The sequence below is a fragment of the Bos javanicus genome, chromosome 22 (assembly GCF_032452875.1).
Source record: "Bos javanicus breed banteng chromosome 22, ARS-OSU_banteng_1.0, whole genome shotgun sequence".
Classification (NCBI taxonomy): Eukaryota; Metazoa; Chordata; class Mammalia; order Artiodactyla; family Bovidae; genus Bos; species Bos javanicus.
The window spans coordinates 51,117,045-51,136,139 of record NC_083889.1 but is presented as its reverse complement, the minus strand read 5'-3'; the positions used below and the strand labels follow the sequence as shown (position 1 = coordinate 51,136,139).

The 19,095-nt window shown below is 44.1% G+C and overlaps 1 protein-coding gene across 3 annotated transcripts in view; it reads right to left on the bottom strand.

Moving 5' to 3' along the window:
* Positions 1-2,388: 2,388 nt before the first annotated feature.
* SLC25A20 (solute carrier family 25 member 20) overlaps positions 2,389-19,095 on the bottom strand; it is a 35,078-nt gene continuing 18,371 nt past the window's right edge. Inside the window, exons 5-10 of one of the 3 annotated variants that reach the window (XR_009732634.1) lie at positions 5,718-5,835; positions 4,880-4,952; positions 4,394-4,503; positions 3,671-3,795; positions 3,108-3,250; positions 2,389-2,978 (exon numbers count right to left, since the gene is read on the bottom strand). Coding sequence is in view for 2 of the 3 variants with exons in the window: in XM_061397597.1 (XP_061253581.1) it covers positions 3,188-3,250; positions 3,671-3,795; positions 4,394-4,503; positions 4,880-4,952; positions 5,718-5,835 (489 nt within the window). In the remaining variant the exon portion in view is untranslated. Of the gene's footprint in view, positions 3,251-3,670; positions 3,796-4,393; positions 4,504-4,879; positions 4,953-5,717; positions 5,836-19,095 lie in introns of all 3 variants that reach the window. The other 2 variants (XM_061397598.1, XM_061397597.1) reach the window with 2 other exon arrangements.

Here is a 19,095-nt window from a genome sequence, read left to right as displayed (position 1 = left end):
TGGCCAGAGGGGAGTAAGGAAGTGCACTGTTTCCTCTGCCCTCACCCAAGGCTCCATAGTGCCTCCCCCATGAAGCCATTGCCTTTGGTCCAGTTATTTTAATAAGCATCCATGCTCAAGAGAGCAGTTAATTCTTGGGCTGCTTATTTCTGCACTTGTGAGCCATTTATGACCACCACTCCCCCCCCCCCCCACCACCACCCCCAGATACTGTCCCTAGAAAGTGTCAGTCTCTACAGCGGACCTAGGGTCTGCCTCTGAGACATCTGAGAGCAAGGACAGAACCTGGGAAGCAAAGAAGAGCCCTAGCTGGAGAGCCACAGGCCTGCATGCCAACTAGAGCAAAGAAGGTAGAAAAAAGGAGCCCTCGGGGAGCCCTTGACCTACCTTCCTTGTGTCTGCTGGGACTCTGTGTGCCGTCCCTGGCCTGACTCAGGCCAGCTGCCCGGGCTTTGATCCTGAAGTACAGGCAGGCTCTTGGAGTTTGGGTCAAGCAATCCCAGGACTGCTGATAATGTCACAAGCCTTTCTTCAGGCCTATGGACACTGAGACACCATTCTGTCAGCCACATTCTGATATCTACTTGGCGATGATCTTGGTAGATCAGTTTTCCCTATCTGAGCTTTGGCTTCCACATCTGAAAGTGGAGGTATAAATCCCTACCCATTAAACACTGAGTTTGTTGCTGTTTTTGAGTTGCTAAATTGTGTCCGACTCTTTGCGACCCCATGGACAGTAGCCCGCCAGGCTTCTCTGTTCATGGGATTTCCCAGGCAAGAATACTGGAGTGGTTGCCATTTCCTTCTCCAGGGGATCTTTCCAACCCAGAGATCAAACGTGCATCTCCTGCATTGGCAGGCGGCTTCTTTATCACTGAGCCACTAGGGAAGCCCAAACACTGAGTTACATCGGGTAAAAAGATGAGAATGAATCCCTGAAGAGGTTAGGAAAGGAATAGGGGGCTCTAGCCTAAAGAACTGTGGGTAGAGATGCTATGACCTTACAGCAGAAATGGTGCTGCTATTGCTTCTAACAGGCTGAGGTTGGAACAACCTCCCCTTTGTCCTTTACCTTTGACCCAGTTATACCCTCTTTGTGCTTGGATAAGGCTGTTCTCACTGGCTGGTTGTTTTAACCATTACTGGCTTCTACTTAACGCTGTCTGTAGCAGTCTAAGAAATTCCTTAAGGGGGCCCCAAACTCTCCCCCACCTTTACCCCCATCCAGGAGAGGAGAGATACATCAGGAACAGGTGGCATTTCAAAGTGCATCATAAACAGGAAGTGCCAGCCAGAAGGGGGTCACTCACCATCTGCTCTGCTCCCTTCACACATATGCCTCCAGGGGCTTCCCTTTTTTGACTTCACATCTCTTGAATCCCCAGAGGAGTAAAAGAATCCACCAGCATTAGCATCAAAGAATCAAAATATTCCACTTTCCAATGGAAGCTGTTTCAAAGGGCAAATTATTCAGAAGCAGAAGACTGTAAAAGTGATCCTGAGCCATGGGAATGGCTGGCATTTAGCTAGAATGCAAACGCACTCCCAGGGCTCCCTGGAAAAGGTTGAGGTCTCAGGACTGTCTCAAGGACTGAGCAGTGCCGAGAAGAGCTTCAGGAGACACCTCGGAGGCCATCTCCTCATCAGTGAGAGATTAAACAAAGATATCCTGCAGCATGAGACAGGAAAGCGTAACACTGAATTAATTAGTCTTCCCAGGAAGAGAGCAAACAATTTTTATCCTTGAAGCAATTATTTTTACTTGACCATCATCCAGAAATATCTTCCCAGGAATAAAGCTTCCTTCCTTAAACCCCTAAATCTTCAGCTTCTGGGCAAATTGGCCACACCCACTCCCAGATGGGGATGGGTCCCTTCCCCTCTCACCCATTTACACTGAGTGATACCTCTGAAGCCAAAGTCCAAGGATCTCTGTGCAGCTGCAGTGAGGTGGGAAGTGCCAGCGGAAGTGTGACTGCCAGATGGGACAAAGCCAGAGAAGCCCAGCTGTGGTAGCCTCTCCCTCCCCCAGCTAAGGACGGACTAGCTAGCCTGTCACTCTCCACTCTGACTCCCTCATCTCCCCTGGCTGCACCCAATCAATCATCATCTTCAGCCTGATAAGTAAGGCCAGACATCAGATCATACAGCGACCCCCAAGTGCTATGGGAACAGTTACCAGTCAGATTGCCTTATCCCACCCCACCGATCTAACCCTCCAGGAGCTGGAAGGCCGGGTGGGCCAAGACTTCTTCCTCTTTCTCTTGCTGAAATTGCTGCCTGAATTCCATCCAGGGAAGGTTGCTAGATGCCTAACAGCCTCCACCGAGGCCCCTGGCTGCTTGCTGAAATGACCCAGAATCAAAAGAAAAAAATTTCACACATTGCGAAAATTAGAAACAATATTTATTATTTCCTGTCCAAATAGGGCGCTCTCATGAGAAAAGAGTGTGCAAAAAGAGTCTTCCTACACCCTGGGCTTTCTCACTTTCTCACTTATCCTAGCAAGCTGGGATGGTCTATTCAAAACTCTCCTCACTGTGTAGGAGAGAAAGCTTTCCACCAACTCCTGGGAAATTAGGCTACTCTAGTTTTAATTCTGATTACTTGCATGCATTAAAAAAACAAAACAAAACCCGAGTGTTAACAGGCTCTCCACCCCTAGGCACATTTGCTCAGTCTGCATAGACAGATGCAGGCCTCAGGTCCACATTCCCATGTGGACCTGGAGCTGTGCATGCCAGGATTAGAGGATACCCTGGTGGGTGTTCCTGGCTAGGGATCCAGGAAAGCCCCAGCTCATAGACAGCTGGCTGAAAACATGCAGAGTGTCTCCAGTGAGAGGTTGACAGGCCCTCTTTCTCGAAGAGTATTCTGGGTGTAGGAGGGCTAGTAGTCAACTGGCAGACAGCACCCTGGCCGCAGGTGGTATGTGGTCTAGAAGCTACTTATTCCACCTCCAAGTCCTCATGAGATCCCTTAAATTGACAAGAGAGGATTCAAGTTGCAAAATGGCAAATTACACCAGGTAGAGGGTGTGATTAAGACAATGGTCTCGACAGGTCCATGCACAGAGCTCTCATCCCACCATCCCCCTCTCCTCACACCTCAGGACTGCCTAGTCCTGCCCACAGTTCCTCCTGGATGACAGCTTCTGGCATCCTGAAGCCTGGAGCAGCCTTCAGCCTCACAAGTTGGGCACAGCCCAGTTAAGGAACTTCATGGCAACTTCAAAGCCCAGGAAACAGGCCTGAGAAGGGGTTGGAAGGAAGAGAAAAGCCAACAGGAGTTGTGGCTACTCACAGAGACCCCCAGCGTTGTGCTCGGCTGGCCCTGTCAGGACCAAAACCCGTTCCTAATCTTACCCCCTCCTTAACTCACGGAATCAAGCTGTGCTTTCTCATCCCTAATAGGGAAAGAAAATGCATGTCCCACAACTGGCCACTTCTGATGGCCATGCCAGGAAGTCAAAGCTCCTCGCCTTGGAGAATCACAAAGGTAACTCATCTGACAGATTTAGGAAAGGGGACAAATGAGGACGCTCTGGCTGAGGGTGGGACTTCAGAAAAACTGAGCCCCCAGTTCAATCTCAGAAGCAAGCAAAATCGGACCACCTGCACTCTGCTCTGAGCCCCAAACGGAAAAATCATAGCCCCTGCCAGTCACTCACCGCATTGGCTGGGAAGGCTCGGATCATCACTGCATTGAAGCCCTTGTACAAGGATGTGATGCCTTCATCCCGGATCAGCTCCCTCAGCACATCTCTGAAACCATTAGGATATTTCCCAGGAGGCGCTGTGGGCAGAACCCAACCATTAAGGCTTCAGGAAGCTTTCTGACCTGACCATGGTGACCTACATGGGGACAATTTTGTAGTCAAGGCTTCCTGCAGGGCCACAGCACCAGGGAGAGGCTACTGTGTGGGTCACCCAGAACCAGTCCACAGACAACACAGTTCACCCTGGAACAAACCAATGTCTGGATTATACTAGTGCCGAGGGAATGGGGAAAAGAATGAACAATGAAACAGTCCTTCCGCTCACGTGGGGGAAGGAAGGCTGACGTGACTTCTTCTTTCACTTTTTTGGGGTCACATTGCGCAGCATGCGGATCTTCGTTCACCAGGGATTGAACCTGTGTCCCATCTAGTGGAGTATTAACACTGGACCACCAGGGAAGTCCTTCTCTCAGTTACTTTATGTTTAGGCTGACAAGAAAATGAGTCTCACATTCTCAGGACACAAATGACTACGTGGGAGAATGCTGGCCAGACACTCGCTGAGAGCTACTGTGGAGAGGGAGTGTGTCTAAGACCTTAAGAGCTCCGTATCCCAGGGGCAGCCAGTTTGGGGGCCCACTCCAACCCCATCCACCCCTCTTCTCTCCTACTAACCAGTCTGGAAGCGGGACTTGAGCACGTCTGGGGGGATTGCCACAGCCCAGTTGAAGATCCCCGCAAAACCCCCAGCCACCAGGATCCGAGGCACGCTGAGCTCATTGACGCTGCAGAATATCAAACACAGCCCTGGTCACACAAAGGCTGTGAGAGTGGCGTTCAGATCATCCCTCTCTGTGCAGACCTGGCAGCCACAGAGAGGGAGGAACTGGCTGGAGGGAGGTGGTCCAAGGCCAAGACTGTTGTGACAAGGTAGCTGCCACTCTTTGGAGGAGGTTTTCTGTACTTGTTTCAAACCCTTGCTCCACTGGGTGAGGCACAGAGTAAGAGGTATTGGTATTAGCTGGGGCTCAACAGTAACAAGAGGAAAGTAGACATGGAGACAGAAGCAGGTCCCATTTCTGCCTTCAGACCCACTAATGGGCAAGGGCAACCTACCGGTAATGAGGGAAAGTGGCTTCTAAGCTCTTCTGTTCTCCTCACCTCTTTCCCTCTGGAGTGAAGATATTTTTCAGCCACTCATATGTCATGAAATACATGCCACTGGCTGGAACATCTGTTAGTGGCAAGAAAGATGTAAAATAAATGACAGAAAAGCCTCACAGATTTCTTGATCTTAGGAGAGCCAACCTTGGCACTGGACCCTTGAAGGTTTCCTGAGAAGTTCCTCAGCAGCACTTCTATCTACAGTGATCAGAGGTGGCTCTGGGGCCAGCACTGGTGTCAGTGAACACAAACAAGCATGACATTATTTCACCTTCAGAGGCCCTCTGAGTGGTCCCCACTAATATGCCCACTCCAAGCAGTTTTAACTGGAGCTAACATCCGGCCTTCCTTCCTCCAAGCTGCCATCTCAGGGCTATCTCTGGCGCCTGGCGCCAGCCCCGTAGGATATGCCTCTCAAGCCAAATGAAGTTCCACTGTTACTAAGTCATTCTTTTTTTTTTCTGGCTGCACCACATGGCACCAGGGATCAAACCCATGCCCCCTGCATTGGAAGCTTGGAGTCTTAACCACTGGACCACCAGGGAAGCCTCCTATGGTATTCCTTTTTCCCACTCATCCCTCCAGCCATGCTTTCCATCTACTTGCTACTGCCACGGTCATGATTTCCACCCTTGGGGGCCAGCCTACCAGAAGGATGGAAGGTCCCCCCATTCTCATGCGTGTCCATGCTGGCCAGAGGTGAATGGCCTAAAAGCAGGACACACCGTGCCAGCCCTATCAGGGCCGTGGCATGTACGGTGCCAAGGCTAATCCAGAGATCCAGGCAAGACCTCCCTGTGGCAAATCCACCACAGGTGGAGGGCTCAAAGGTTACCTCGCATGAGCGTGAGTACAGTCCCCTTGTAGATCCCTCGGATCCCAGCCTCCTTGTATAGCTTCTTCGCACAGTCCAAAGGACCAGTGTACTTGGTCTCCCCTGAAGAAGCCTGAATCTGAGAGGGAGGAAAGAATTGTCAAGTCAGCAAGAGCAACATCCAAGTCAACAGACTCAGCAGGCTATGAAAGAGTGCATAGTGAGTGTGCCAGTGGTCATTATGCATTAGATCAATAACAGACTTCAGTGGCACACCGACAGTTGTTTAGAATGTATAATGCTGGTGGAAGTCACTATGAACTAAGGCTAGGTGAAAATATGACAAAATACATACACACTGATTAGGAAAAAATAAAAAACAGCAGAGGAACTGGAAAGTAAGTTGAAAAATAAATTCCCAAGTATCTTTATCCCCAATAAATGTAGTTGGAAGTTCTAGAAAGGACTAGACAAATATTTCAGTCATTTACTTATTCCTTCAACAAATATCCATGCAATACTAAATCCATTCCAAGCTCTAAGTGATCATGAAGCTTGGTTAAGAGAAGGTGAGCTGGAAATTGTATTCAGAGCTCTAAGTGCTTGGACAGAGGTCCTGTGCAGAGCCAGGGGAGGGCCAAGGAGAGGCCCTTTGTCCCAGTCTCTTAATTAATTAAGAAAATTAAATGTGTATTAATTTTTTAAAATACCATCCGTGTAGAGAAGGAGGACAAAAGGAAGCAAATGTATAAAAATATGGGAAACCTATTGAAAATGTGTTCATTTCCCCAAGAGCCTGAGGGCAAGCGGGAGGTATTCCAGAAAAGATCTGAAAGAAAGAAAGCCTGTACAGGATCCAAAGCAAGTACAGAGTCAAGAGGAATCTAAACATATGAAGGCATCAACCAAAGAGTAATTAAAGTTGGAAAGGGAGTTCATATTTAAGAGTTCCCAAGGAGAAATGCTTACAAAATAAATATATAAATCCGACAATTTTTGTACATACCAACAACTAGTTGAAGAATAATGGAAAAGAATCTCATTCAAAATAACAAAATATATGTGCATCAAGCCATAGGATTGGCGTAAATAAAACTCTAAAAACTTGCCAAGGGATAGAAAAGAAGAGGTGAATAAAAAGAGAGTAAGAGTTTTGTTGGGCTTCCCTGGTGGCGCACTAGTAAAGAATCCATCTGCCAATCCAGGAGACGCGGTGTGACGCCTGGGTCAGGAAGATCCCCTGGAGAAGAAAAGAGCAACCCACTCGAGTATTCTTGCCTGGAAAATTCCATGGACAGAGGAACCTTGAGGGCTACAGTCCATGGGGTCTCAAAAGAGTAAGATGTGACTTAGCAACTGAAGAACAACAACAACAGTTCTGGTTAGGAAAAGTTTTCAATCAGGAAGATGTCAATTTATCTAAAAATAATAAACTTAAGACAATATCTGGTTGAGTATCAATGGCTTTTAAAACAAAATATGACTTCCCCAGATGATCCTGCCACAGGTGAACCTGGTATGTCTGAGGGATGGCAGGGTGGCCCATGTTATCAGAGGATGCTAGAGTTGACTCACAGTGACCCTCGGGGACAAAGAGGATGGAGCATGGAAGTGACATAGTAACAGAATCCATTCACTGTAATGTATGGTATAGACTATAGACAGGGAAACAAGTGAGGAGGACCTTACAGTCACCCAGAACAGTGATGAAGGTGACCTGGGACCACGTGGTTTACAATGGAGGTGGTGGGAAGGAGTAGATTTGGGATACGGTAAAAGCCAGCTTAACTGTTCAACAAACGGGATGTGTTCAATGAGACAAAAAGGAATCTAGGAGGACTCCGGGGTTTTAGAGCTGAACAACTAGACAGATGGTATTGCCCCCAACAGAGCTGTAGAAGGCTGTAAGTGAAGCAAGGACTGAGGAAGACCAGGAGTTCAGCTTTGCACATGGTGACTTTGAGGTGCCTATTAGTGTCCAGTGGGAATGTTGGATGAACTAGTCTAGAGTGCAGGAAAAATCTGAGCTGGTGATACAAATTGGAAAATCGTCATCATACAGATTGTGTCTAAAAGTCATGAGACAAGAAGAAATCATCAGTGAGATGAGTGTAATAGCACTGAGTCTCGTGCACGTGAACATTAAAAGATCGAGAAGATGATGATGAATCAACAAAGGACATAGAGAAGGAGCAGCTAAGTAGGTAGAAAGTCAGGAGAGAAGCCAAGTGAAGACAGCTCTTCAAGGAAGAGTAGGGGACCAGTTGAGTCCAATTCTGTTGATGAATCAAGATGGATCTATGTCCAGGTCCAAGAACTGAACACTGGACTTGGTGTAAAAGTCACTAGTGACCTTGATAAAAGTAGTTTTGTTAGTGTTGTGAGGCAAAAGCCAGTCTGATGTATGTTTAACTATTAGAGAAGAGGTACTGGAGACAACAAGTGGGGAAAAAACAACAAAAATGAAAAACTTTTTCCAAGAGTTTCAATGTAAGAGGGAGTAAAGACAGAGCTTCCCTGATGAAAGGATAAAGAATCTGCCTGAAATGCAGCAGACAAAGGAGATTAGGGTTTGATCCTGGGTCAGGAAGATACCCTGGAGGAGGAAATGGCAACCCGCTTGCCTAAAGATTCTTGCCTAAAGAATCCCATAGACAGATAAGCCTGGCGGGCTATAGTCCATGGGGTCACAGAGTCAGACATGACTGAGTGACTAAGCACCCGTGCACGAACATGCACAGAGCAAAGACAGGAAGCCCAGAAATGGAGGTGGAAGGTAAAAGAGAGAAGTCTGTATTTTTAAGGTGAAAACAGAAGCAGGTTCATGCCTTTATTGCCAAAGAGAACAATCTACTAGAAAGCAAAAACTGATGCTGACCTTTATTGCCAAACAGAACAATCTACTAGAAAGCAAAAACTGATGCTGAAGGAGAGAAAGAAGAACTGCTGAACAAGGTCTCTGAATGGGCAAGAGGGGTTAGGAGGCGGGGTCAAGCAGAAGCAGAAGCATGGGCCATTCTTGGTGGAAACAGGCCAGGCAGCCACAGGTGTAATCAGGCGCCAGTGGGGCAGTGGAGGGCATCTGGTAAAGTTCTCTTCTGGCGGTTTCAGTTTTCTCTGTGGAGTAGAAAGCCAGGTCATCTGCTGAGAGGGTCGGGGTCTGAGAAGAGAAGAGAGGTACAAAGTAGCCACCCAGCAGAGTGGAGGAGTGCACAGGGACTGTCTTATCTAGGAGCAGAAATCAGGGGGACTTCCCTGGTGGTCTAATGGTTGAGAGTCCGCCTGCCAATGCGGGGGATACGGGTTCAGTCCCCGGTCTGGGAACTAAAACCCCACATTCCACGGAGCAACTGGGCCCGTAGGCCATAATTACTGAAGCCCGCGTGCCTAGAGCCTGAGATCTGAAGCAAGAGAAGCCACTGCAACTAGAGAAAGCCCTTGAGCAGCAATGAAGACTAGCACAGCCAAAACTAACTAAATTAATCAAAAAAAAAAAAAAGAAAAGGACTTCAGGCATAAAAGAAAAGGAAGAAGTCATGATGGAAAAGGCTAATGGACAAGGCTACTGAAAAGAAAATAAATATTCACTAACTCAAAATCAATATACAGACTTCTAGCAAGTCTTTATTCTTCCTGCTAAATACCAAAGAAAAAAAAAGCCCTAACATTATTTGTTTTAAACAAATATAAGAGGGCTCTGAGAATTTGGAGAGGAGAAGCAGACTCACTAAGGACTTTCCGCCTTGAGCAATGACATCATGGTGAGTTCGCTGTATATTCTCATTTGACATATCTCAGACTTGAGGCAGAAGATACTGGTGATCCAGGAATGCCAACAGGCACAGACTAAAAAGAAGGCCCAACGAAAGCCTGCATTCCCTAAACAAAGGATCAGAAAAGGAACAGCCTAGAAAGACAGAACATCTTTAGACAAAAAACACTCTACTCCAGCCATACATCATAGAAAAAACTGTAGCCTCACCCTCACCCACACGAGCAAAGACCATGTGGGGAGCCCAACTTCCTCCTTTGCAGGGCTGTAACGAGGTACCCAATGTGCTGCCTGGGTGGAGTCAGAGAGGACCAAAGAGGGAATGAGGACTTTCATCCCTGACAGCTGTAACCAGGGCTCTCCTGTCCTGTGTTGTCAGTGGAGTCAGTAGAACTCCCACACCCACCCAACAGTAAAAAGCAGTGCCCCACCCTCAAGTGTCAATAGAGGGCAAGTAGGGCCCCTGCACTTGTACTCACTTGGCAGTAGCAAGGCAGCAGCCCTCACTTCCTACTGGCGTGGTGTCAGAGAAAGCCAACAGAAACAGGAAGTTTATAAAGGATCCAAAATCTCAATAAAATATGCAAATATCCGGGTTCCAACTGGAAATCGCACTAACCAGGAAGATCTCAAACTGAAAGAAAAAAGAAGCAGTAGAGGCCAACACCAAGATGACAGAGATGTACGAATTCTTTGACAGACATTTTAGAGCAGGCATTGTAAAAATCCTTCAATGACGAATCGTGAATATGCTTGAAATAGATTCAAAAGATTAGAAAGCCACAGCAAAGAAAGAAAATCTTCTCACAGAAATAGAAGATATGAGGAAGAACCAAATGAAAGTTTTAGAACTGAAAAACAGCCAAAATTTAAAACTCAGTGGATGGCTCGCTGAACAGCAGAATACAGGGGAGAGATAAGGAAAAAAAAAAAAAAAAAACAGCATCAGAAGACAAAACAGTGGAAAGTATCCAATCTGAACAAGACACAAAACAAACTGAAACAAATCAAACAGAACCTCAGTGACTGTAAGTCCATGGGGCTATATCAGAAAATCTTAATCTTTGTGTCCTCACAGTCCCAGAAGAAGAGGAGACAACAGGGCAGGACTGAACAAGTATTCAAAGAAGTCAAGCTGAAAACTCCCCAAATCCGGCAAAACAAACACTGAGAGCTTCCCTGACTGCCCAGCTGGTCAAGAATCCGCCTTGGCCCCAGGCAAATAGCAGGGAGGGATCACAGCCCCATCCATCAACAGAAAATTGGATTAAAGATTTACTGAGCATGGCCCTGCCCATCAGAACAAGACCCAGTTTCCCCCTCAGTTTTCTCTCCCATCAGGAAGCTTCCATAAGCCTCTTATCCTTCTCCATCAGAGGGCAGATAGACTGAAAACCACAATCTCAGAAAACTAACCAATCTAACCACATGGACCACAGCCTTATCTAACTCAATGAAATTATGAGCCATGCCATGTAGGGCCACCCAAGACGGGCGGGTCATGGTGGAGAGGTCTGACAGCATGTGGTCCACTGGAGAAGGGAATGGCAAACCACTTCAGTGTTCTTGCCTTGAGAACCCCATGAACAGTATGAAAAGGCAAAATGATATGATACTGAAAGAGGAACTCTCCAGGTCAGTAGGTGCCCAATATGCTACTGGAGATCACTGGAGAAATAACTCCAGAAAGAATGAAGAGACGGAGCCAAAGCAAAAACAAAACCCAGCTGTGGATGTGACTGGTGATGGAAGCAAGGTCCGATGCTGTAAAGAGGAACCTGGAATGCATAGGAACCTGGAATGTTAAGTCCATGAATCAAGGCAAAGTGGAAGTGGTCAAACAGGAGATGGCAAGAGTGAACACTGACATTCTAGGAATCAGCGAACTAAAATGGACTGGAATGGGTGAATTTAACTCAGATGACCACTATATCTACTACTGTGGGCAAAAATCCCTTAAAAGAAATGCAGTAGCCATCATAGTGAAGAAGAGAGTCTGAAATGAAGTACCTGGATGCAACCTCAAAAATGACAGAATGTTTGTTTCCAAGGCAAACCATTCAATATCATGGTAATCAAAGTCTATGCCCCAACCAGTAATGCTGAAGAAGCTGAAGTTGAATGGTTCTATGAAGATCTACAAGACCTTCTAGAACTAACTCCCCCCAAAAATGTCCTTTTCATTATAGGGGACTGGAATGCAAAAGTAGGAAGTCAAGAAACACCTGGAGTAACAGGCAAATTTGGCCTTGGAGTACCAAATGAAGCAGAGCAAAGGCTAATAGAGTTTTGCCAAGAGAACACACTGGTCATAGTAAACACCCTCTTCCAACAACACAAGAGAAGACCCTACACATGGACATCACCAGGTGGTCAACACTGAAAACAGGTTGATTATATTCTTTGTAGCCAAAGAGGGAGAAGCTCTATACAGTCAGCAAAAACAAGACGGGGAGCTGACTATGGCTCAGATCATGACCTCCTTATGGCCAAATTCAGACTTAAACTGAAGAAACCACTAGACCACTCAAAGTGAAAAGTGAAAGTAAAGTCGCTCAGTCGTGTCCGACTCTTTGTGACTCCATGGACTGTAGCCTACCAGGCTCCTCCATCCATGGGATTTTCCAGGCAATAGTACTGGAGTGGGTTGCCATTTCCTTCCCCAGGGGATCTTCCCAACTCAGGGATCAAACCCTGTCTCCTGCATTGCAGACAGACACTTTACCCTCTGAGCCATCAGGAAGTCCAAGACCACTCATGTATGACCTAAATCAAATCCCTAACAATTATACAGTGGAAATGACAAATAGATTCAAGGGACTATATCTGATAGACAGAGTGCCTGATGAACTATGGACAGAGGTGCGTGACACTGTACAGGAGACAGGGAGCAAGACCATCCCCAAGAAAAAGAAATGCAAAAGAGCAAAATGGCTGTCTGAGGAGGCCTTACAAATAGCTGTGAAAAGAAGAGAAGCAAAAAAAAAAAGGAGAAAAGGAAAGATATACCCATTTGAATGCAGAGTTCCAAAGAATAGCAAGGGGAGATAAGAAAGCCTTTCTCAGTGATCAGTGCAAAGAAATAGAGGAAAACAGTAGAATGGGAAAGACTAGAGATCTCTTCAAGAAAATGAGAGATACCAAGGGAACACTTCATGCAAAGATGGGCTCAAAAAAGGACAGAAATGGTATGGACCTAAAAGAAGCAGAAGATATTAAGAAGAGGTGGCAAGAATACACAGAAGAACAGTACAAAAAAGATCTTCAAGACCCAGATAATCATGATGGTATGATCACCCACCTAGAACCAGACATCCTGGAATGCAAAGTCAAGTGGGCCTTAGGAAGCATCACTATGAACAAAGCTAGTGGAGGTGATGGAATTCCAGTTGAGCTATTTCAAGTCCTAAAAGATGATGCTGTGAAAGTGTTGCCTTCAACATGCCAGCAAATTTGGAAAACTCAGCAGTGGCCACAGGACTGGAAAAGGTCAGTTTTCATTTCAATCCCAAAGAAAGGCAACACCAAAGAATGTTCAAACTACTGCACAAAGGCACTCACCTCATATGCTAGTAAAGTAATGCTCAAAATTCTCCAAGCCAGGCTTCAGCAATACGTGAACCGTGAACTTCCTGATGTTCAAGCTGGTTTTAGAAAAGGCAGAGGAACCAGAGATCGAATTGCCAACATCCGCTGGATCATCAAAAAAGTGTGAGTCCAAGAAAAACATCTATTTCTGCTTTATTGACTATGCCAAAGCCTTTGACTGTGTGGATCACAATAAACTGTGGAAAATTCTTCAAGAGATGGGAATACCAGACCACCTGATCTGCCTCTTGAGAAATCTGTATGCAGGTCAGGAAGCAACGGTTAGAACTGGACATGGAACAACAGACTGGTTCCAAGTAAGAAAAGGAGTACGTCAAGGCTGTATATTGTCACCCTGCTTATTTAACTTATATGCAGAGTACATCATGAGAAATGCTGGGCTGGAGGAAGCCCAAGCTGGAATCAAGATTGCCGGGAGAAATATCAATAACCTCAGATATGCAGATGACACCACCCTTATGGCAGAAAGTGAAGAAGAACTAAAGAGCCTCTTGATGAAAGTGAAAGAGGACAGTGAAAAAGTTGGCTTAAAGCTCAACATTCAGAAAACTAAGATCATGGCATCTAGTCCCAACACTTCATGGGAAATAGATGGAGAAACAGTGGAAACAGTGGCAGACTTTATTTTGGGGGGCTCCAAAATCACTGCAGATGGTGAGTGCAGCCATGAAATTAAAAGACACTTGCTCCTTGGAAGAAAAGCTATGACCAACCTAGATAGCATATTCAAAAGAAGAGACATTACTTTGCCAACAAAGGTCAGTCTAGTCAAGCCTATGGCTTTTCCAGTAGTCATGTATGGATGTGAGAGTTGGACTATAAAGAAAGCTGAGTACCAAAGAATGGATGCTTTTGAACTGTGATGTTGGAGAAGACTCTTGAGAGTCCCTTGGACTGCAAGGAGATCCAACCAGTCCATCCTACAGGAAATCAATCCTGAATATTCACTGGAAGGACTGATGTTGAAGCTGAAACTCCAATACTTTGGCCACCTGATGCAAAGAGCTAACTCATTTGAAAAGACCCTGATGCTGGGAAAGATTGAAGGCGGGAGGAGAAGGGGACGACAGAGAGTGAGATGGCTGAATGGCATCACCAACTCAATGCACATGAGTTTGAGTAAACTCTGGGAGCTGGTGATGAACAGAGAGGCCTGGTGTGCTGCAGTCCACGGGGTCACAAAGAGTCAGACATGACTGAGCGACTGAACTGAACTGAAACATAGAGATTTAAGAAGCTGACCAAAACCTAAACAGAATGCCCCAAAATAAATCCATGCCAGAGCACATCACAAATGAACTTAGTCGAAAACTGAAAACGAAAGAAGCTTAAGAGTAGCCTGAGAAAAATAACACACATGGATGTGAGTTGGACCATAAAAAAGACTGAATACCAACGAATAAATGCTTCTGAATTGTGGTGTTGGAGAAGACCCTTGAGAGCCCCTTGGACGGCAAGAAGATCAAACCAGTCAATCCTAAAGGAAAGCAGTCCTGAATATTCACTGGAAGGACTGATGCTGAATCTGAAGCTCCAATACTTTGGCCACCTGATGTGGAGAGCCAACTCACTGAAAAAGACCTTGATGCTGGGAAAGATTGAAGATAGAAGCAGAAGGGGGCGACAGAGGAGGAGATGTTTGGATAGCATCACTGACTCACTGGACATGAGTTTTAACAAACTCTGGGGGATGGTGAAGGACAGGGAAGCCTTGTAGTCCATGGAGTCACAAAGAGCTGGACATGACTTAGCAACCGAAGAACAACACTGAAATATTTAGAATGACAGCAGAAACCGGGGAGGGTAGAAAGGAGTGGCACAGTATCTTTCAGGAGCTGAAAGCAAAGAACTGTCATCCCAGGACCCTATGTCAAGTGAAAATATTCTTCAGGAATAAAAGGAAAAGCAGGCATTCTTAGATGAAAGAAAACTCAGCGACTTTGTCATTCGTAGATATATCCCAAGAGAATGGCTAAAGGAAGTTCTTTAAACAGAAAAGAAAGTATAAAAGAAGGAACTCTGGAACACCAGGAAGAACACGGTAAGCAAAAATATGGAATATTATATAATGGTAATATGAAGAACACTTACACAGTGAGAAAAGGGCCAATCCACCAAGAAGACATAGCAATTCTAAGTGTGTATACATTAAACAAAAAAACTGCAAACTATGTGAAGGGACACTAATAGAATTGAAAGAAGAAACAAACTCACAGTAACAGCTGGAGATTTCGAATTCCTCCATCAACAAACAGAACAACTAGCCATAAAATCGTCAAGGATAAAGAATTCAACACCATCAACCAACAGGATATAATCGACATTTATAGATTTTGCCACCAAACAACAGCAGCACACACATTCTTTTTAAATGCCAGTGGCACACAAACAAGATAAACCATATCCAAGGCCATAAAGCAACCCTCAAGAAATTTAAAAGAATGTGAATGATACAGAATATGTTCTTCAATCACAATGGACTCAAACCGGAAATCAATAATCTCCAACACTTGGAAACTGAACAACACTCTTCAAAAGCAATTCAAAAAGGAAGTCCCAAAGGAAACCAGAAAACACACTCAACTGACTGAAAACTGAAATATATTGGAGTTTGTGGGACATAGCTAAAGCAATGCTGAGAGGAAACTTTATAGCACTGCCTGCACACTTCAGAAGAGAGGAAAGGCTTCAAACCAAGATTCTAAGCTTGCACTTCAAAAGCTTAAAAAAAAAGAGAGAGAGAGAGAAAAGAAAAGCAAACTAAACCCAAAAACAAGCAAAACAAAGGAGATCATAAAAACAGAAGCAGAAACCAATGGAATTGAAAACAGAAAAATAATAAAGAAAATCAAAGAGGGGAGTTCCCCGTTGGCCTAGCGGTTAGGATTCTGGGCTTTCATTGCCATAGCCTGGTTTCAATCTCTGGTCGAGGAACTGAGATCCTACAAGCTGCGTTACACAGCTGAAAAAAAAAAGAGAAAGGAAAATCTTTTTTGAAAAGATCAATAAAAACTGACAAACCTCTAGTGAGTCTGACAAAGAAAAAAGAAAGAGAAGTCACAGATTACTAATACCAGGAATAAAACAGAAGATAATACCACAGACCCTGCAGACATAAAAAAAGACAATAAAGGAGTACTACAAACAACTTTACACACACATATTTGACAACTTAGATAAAAAAACAAAAACTATCACAATTTTCCCAATATGAAATAAATAATTTGAATAGGCCTGTAACTTTAAAGAAAGCTGAATTCATAATTTAAAAATTTCTTACCCCAAATCTCAAGCCTATATGATTTCACTATAAAATTGTACCAATTCTACCAAATGTTTACAGAAAAATCAACACATATTCTATACAGTAGAAGAGGGAACAATTCCCAATTCATTTTATGAAGCTCATATTACTCTGATATCAAAACCAGACAAAGACAATATAGAAAAAAAATGACAGACTAATATCTCTCATGACTATAGATGAAAAATCCTTAACAAAATATAAGAAAATAGAACTCAGCAATATATAAAGGGGACTTTATTCCAGTAATGAGGAATGGGTTCAGTGTTCAAGAGCAAAGGAAGTAATTCACTATATTAAGAGTTTAGGAGAAAAATCACACGATCACATTAATAAAGGAAGAAAAAACATTTGACAAAAGTCAATATCCATAAAACTCTCAGAAAAAGAGGAAGAGAAGGTAACCTTCTCAAGTTGACAAAGAGTATCTAGCAATGCAGGAGACCTGGGTTCAATCCCTGGGCTGGGAAGATGCTCTGGAGGAGGGCATGGCAACCCACTCCAAAATTACACCTGTGTCTCTTGTACTGGCAGGAGGATTCTTTCCCACTGAGCCACCTGGGCTTCCCTGAGATTATATTTAATGGTGAAATGCTGAATACTTCCCCATAAGATTGGGAACAAGGTAAACATATCCATTCTCATCAGTCTTATTCAACATGGTACTGGAAGTTCTAGCCAGTGAAATAAGGATATAAAAGGTAAACAGATCAGAAATGAAGAAATAAAACTGTCCCTGTTTGCAAATAACAAGATTATCTATATAGGAAATCCCAAAGAATCTACCAAAAAAAAAAAAAATTAGAATTAATAAGAGCGTTCAGGAAGGTTCACAAGACACAAAATTAACATACAAAAATCAATTGTACTTCAGGCTTCCCTGGTGGTCCAGTGGTTAAGAATCTGCCTGCCAATGCAGGGGACACTGGTTCAATCCCTGATCTGGGAAGATCCCACATACCACAAGGCAACTAAGCCCGGGCATCACAGCTACTGAGCTCACGTGCTGCAAATACTAAAGTCCACGTGCCCTCGAGCCTGTACTCCACAACAGGAGAAGTCACCGCGATGAGAAGCCGGCACACTGCAACCAGAGACTAGAACCCACCCACCGTGACTAGAGAAAGCTCTTGAGCAGCAACAAAGACCCAGCACAGACAAAAATAAAAATAAATAAATATTTTTAAAAATCAATTGTGTTTCTACAAACTAGCAATGAACATGCAGACAACAAAATTAAAATTATAATACCATTTACAATGTCACTTTACAGAGGACTTAGGTGTGTAAGAAAACACATTAAGAGCTTATATGCTGAAAACTACACAATGCTGATAAAAGAAATTAAAGTTCTAAATAAATGGAGAGGTGTAACATGTCTGGGTATTGGAAGACTCAAAATAACATGTTAATTCTACCCAAGTTGATCTATAGATTCAACATACTCTCAGCAAGAATTTTCTGTTTTCTAAATTATCCTAAAATTAACATGGAAAAAACAAAGAAATTAGAACAGCGAGAACAGTTTTTTAATTTTTTATTTGGCTTGGCTATGTTGAGTCTCAGTTACGGCACTGGGTCTTGGTTGCAGTGCGTGGGTTCCAGGGCGTGTGGCCTCAGTAGCTGTGGTCTTCAGACTTAGCTGTCCCACGGCATGTGGGATCTTAGTTCCTGGACCAGGGATCGGACCCACACTCCCTGCCTTGGAAGGCAGATTTCCAACCACTAGACCACCAGGGAAGTCCCAGTTTTGTTTTTTTTTTAAAGAATAAAGTGGGAGGGATCAGTCTAGACAGTTTCAAGACTTAGCCAATGGCTATACTAATCAAGACTGTGTAATAGTAATGAAGGGAAAGTTGCATAAATCAATGAAAGAAAACAGAGTACACAGAAATAGACCCACACAAATACACTCGGCTGAATTTTAACAGAGGTGCAAATTAATTCAGTAGAATAAAGGTAAACCTCCAGGAAATGGTATGGTGCAACTGGATAGCCCCACGGGGGGAAAAAACCCTCTGACCTAATTCTCATACATGATACAAAACTTAACTCAAAATGGACTCACAAACCTACATGGAAAAGGTAAACTATAAATAAAACTTTCAGAAAAAAGCATATAAGAAAATCTTTGGGATTTCAGGCTAGGAAAAGATTCCTTAAGATCTGATGTCCTAAACATCCAAAACCCTACCTATAAAAGAGAAATGAACAAACTGGACTTCATCAAAATGTAAACGTTTGCTCTAAAGACTCTGCTGAGAGGATGAAAAGACAAACTACACACTGGGAGAAAATAATATGCAAACCACATATCTGACAAAGCAATAGTATCTAGAATAAAGGACTCTCGAAACTCAGTAATAATAATAAAAAAATCCCAAATAATCCAATTAGAAAATGGGCAAAACACATGAACAGACATTTCACCAAATAGGATACAGTGATAGCAAATAAGCACATGAAAAGATATTCAACACCTTCAGCTAGTAGAAGAATACAAATTAAAATGAGGTATCACTATACATCTCTCAGGATGGCTAAAATTAAGAATAGTGACAACACCAAATGTTGGTTAGGATGCACAGAAACTGGATCACTCATACTGTGCTCATGGGAATGTAAAATGATACAGTTACACTAGAAAAAGATTGGTAGTTTCTTTAAACATGCATGGAATTTCCCTGGAGGTCCAGTGGTTAAGACTCTGCACA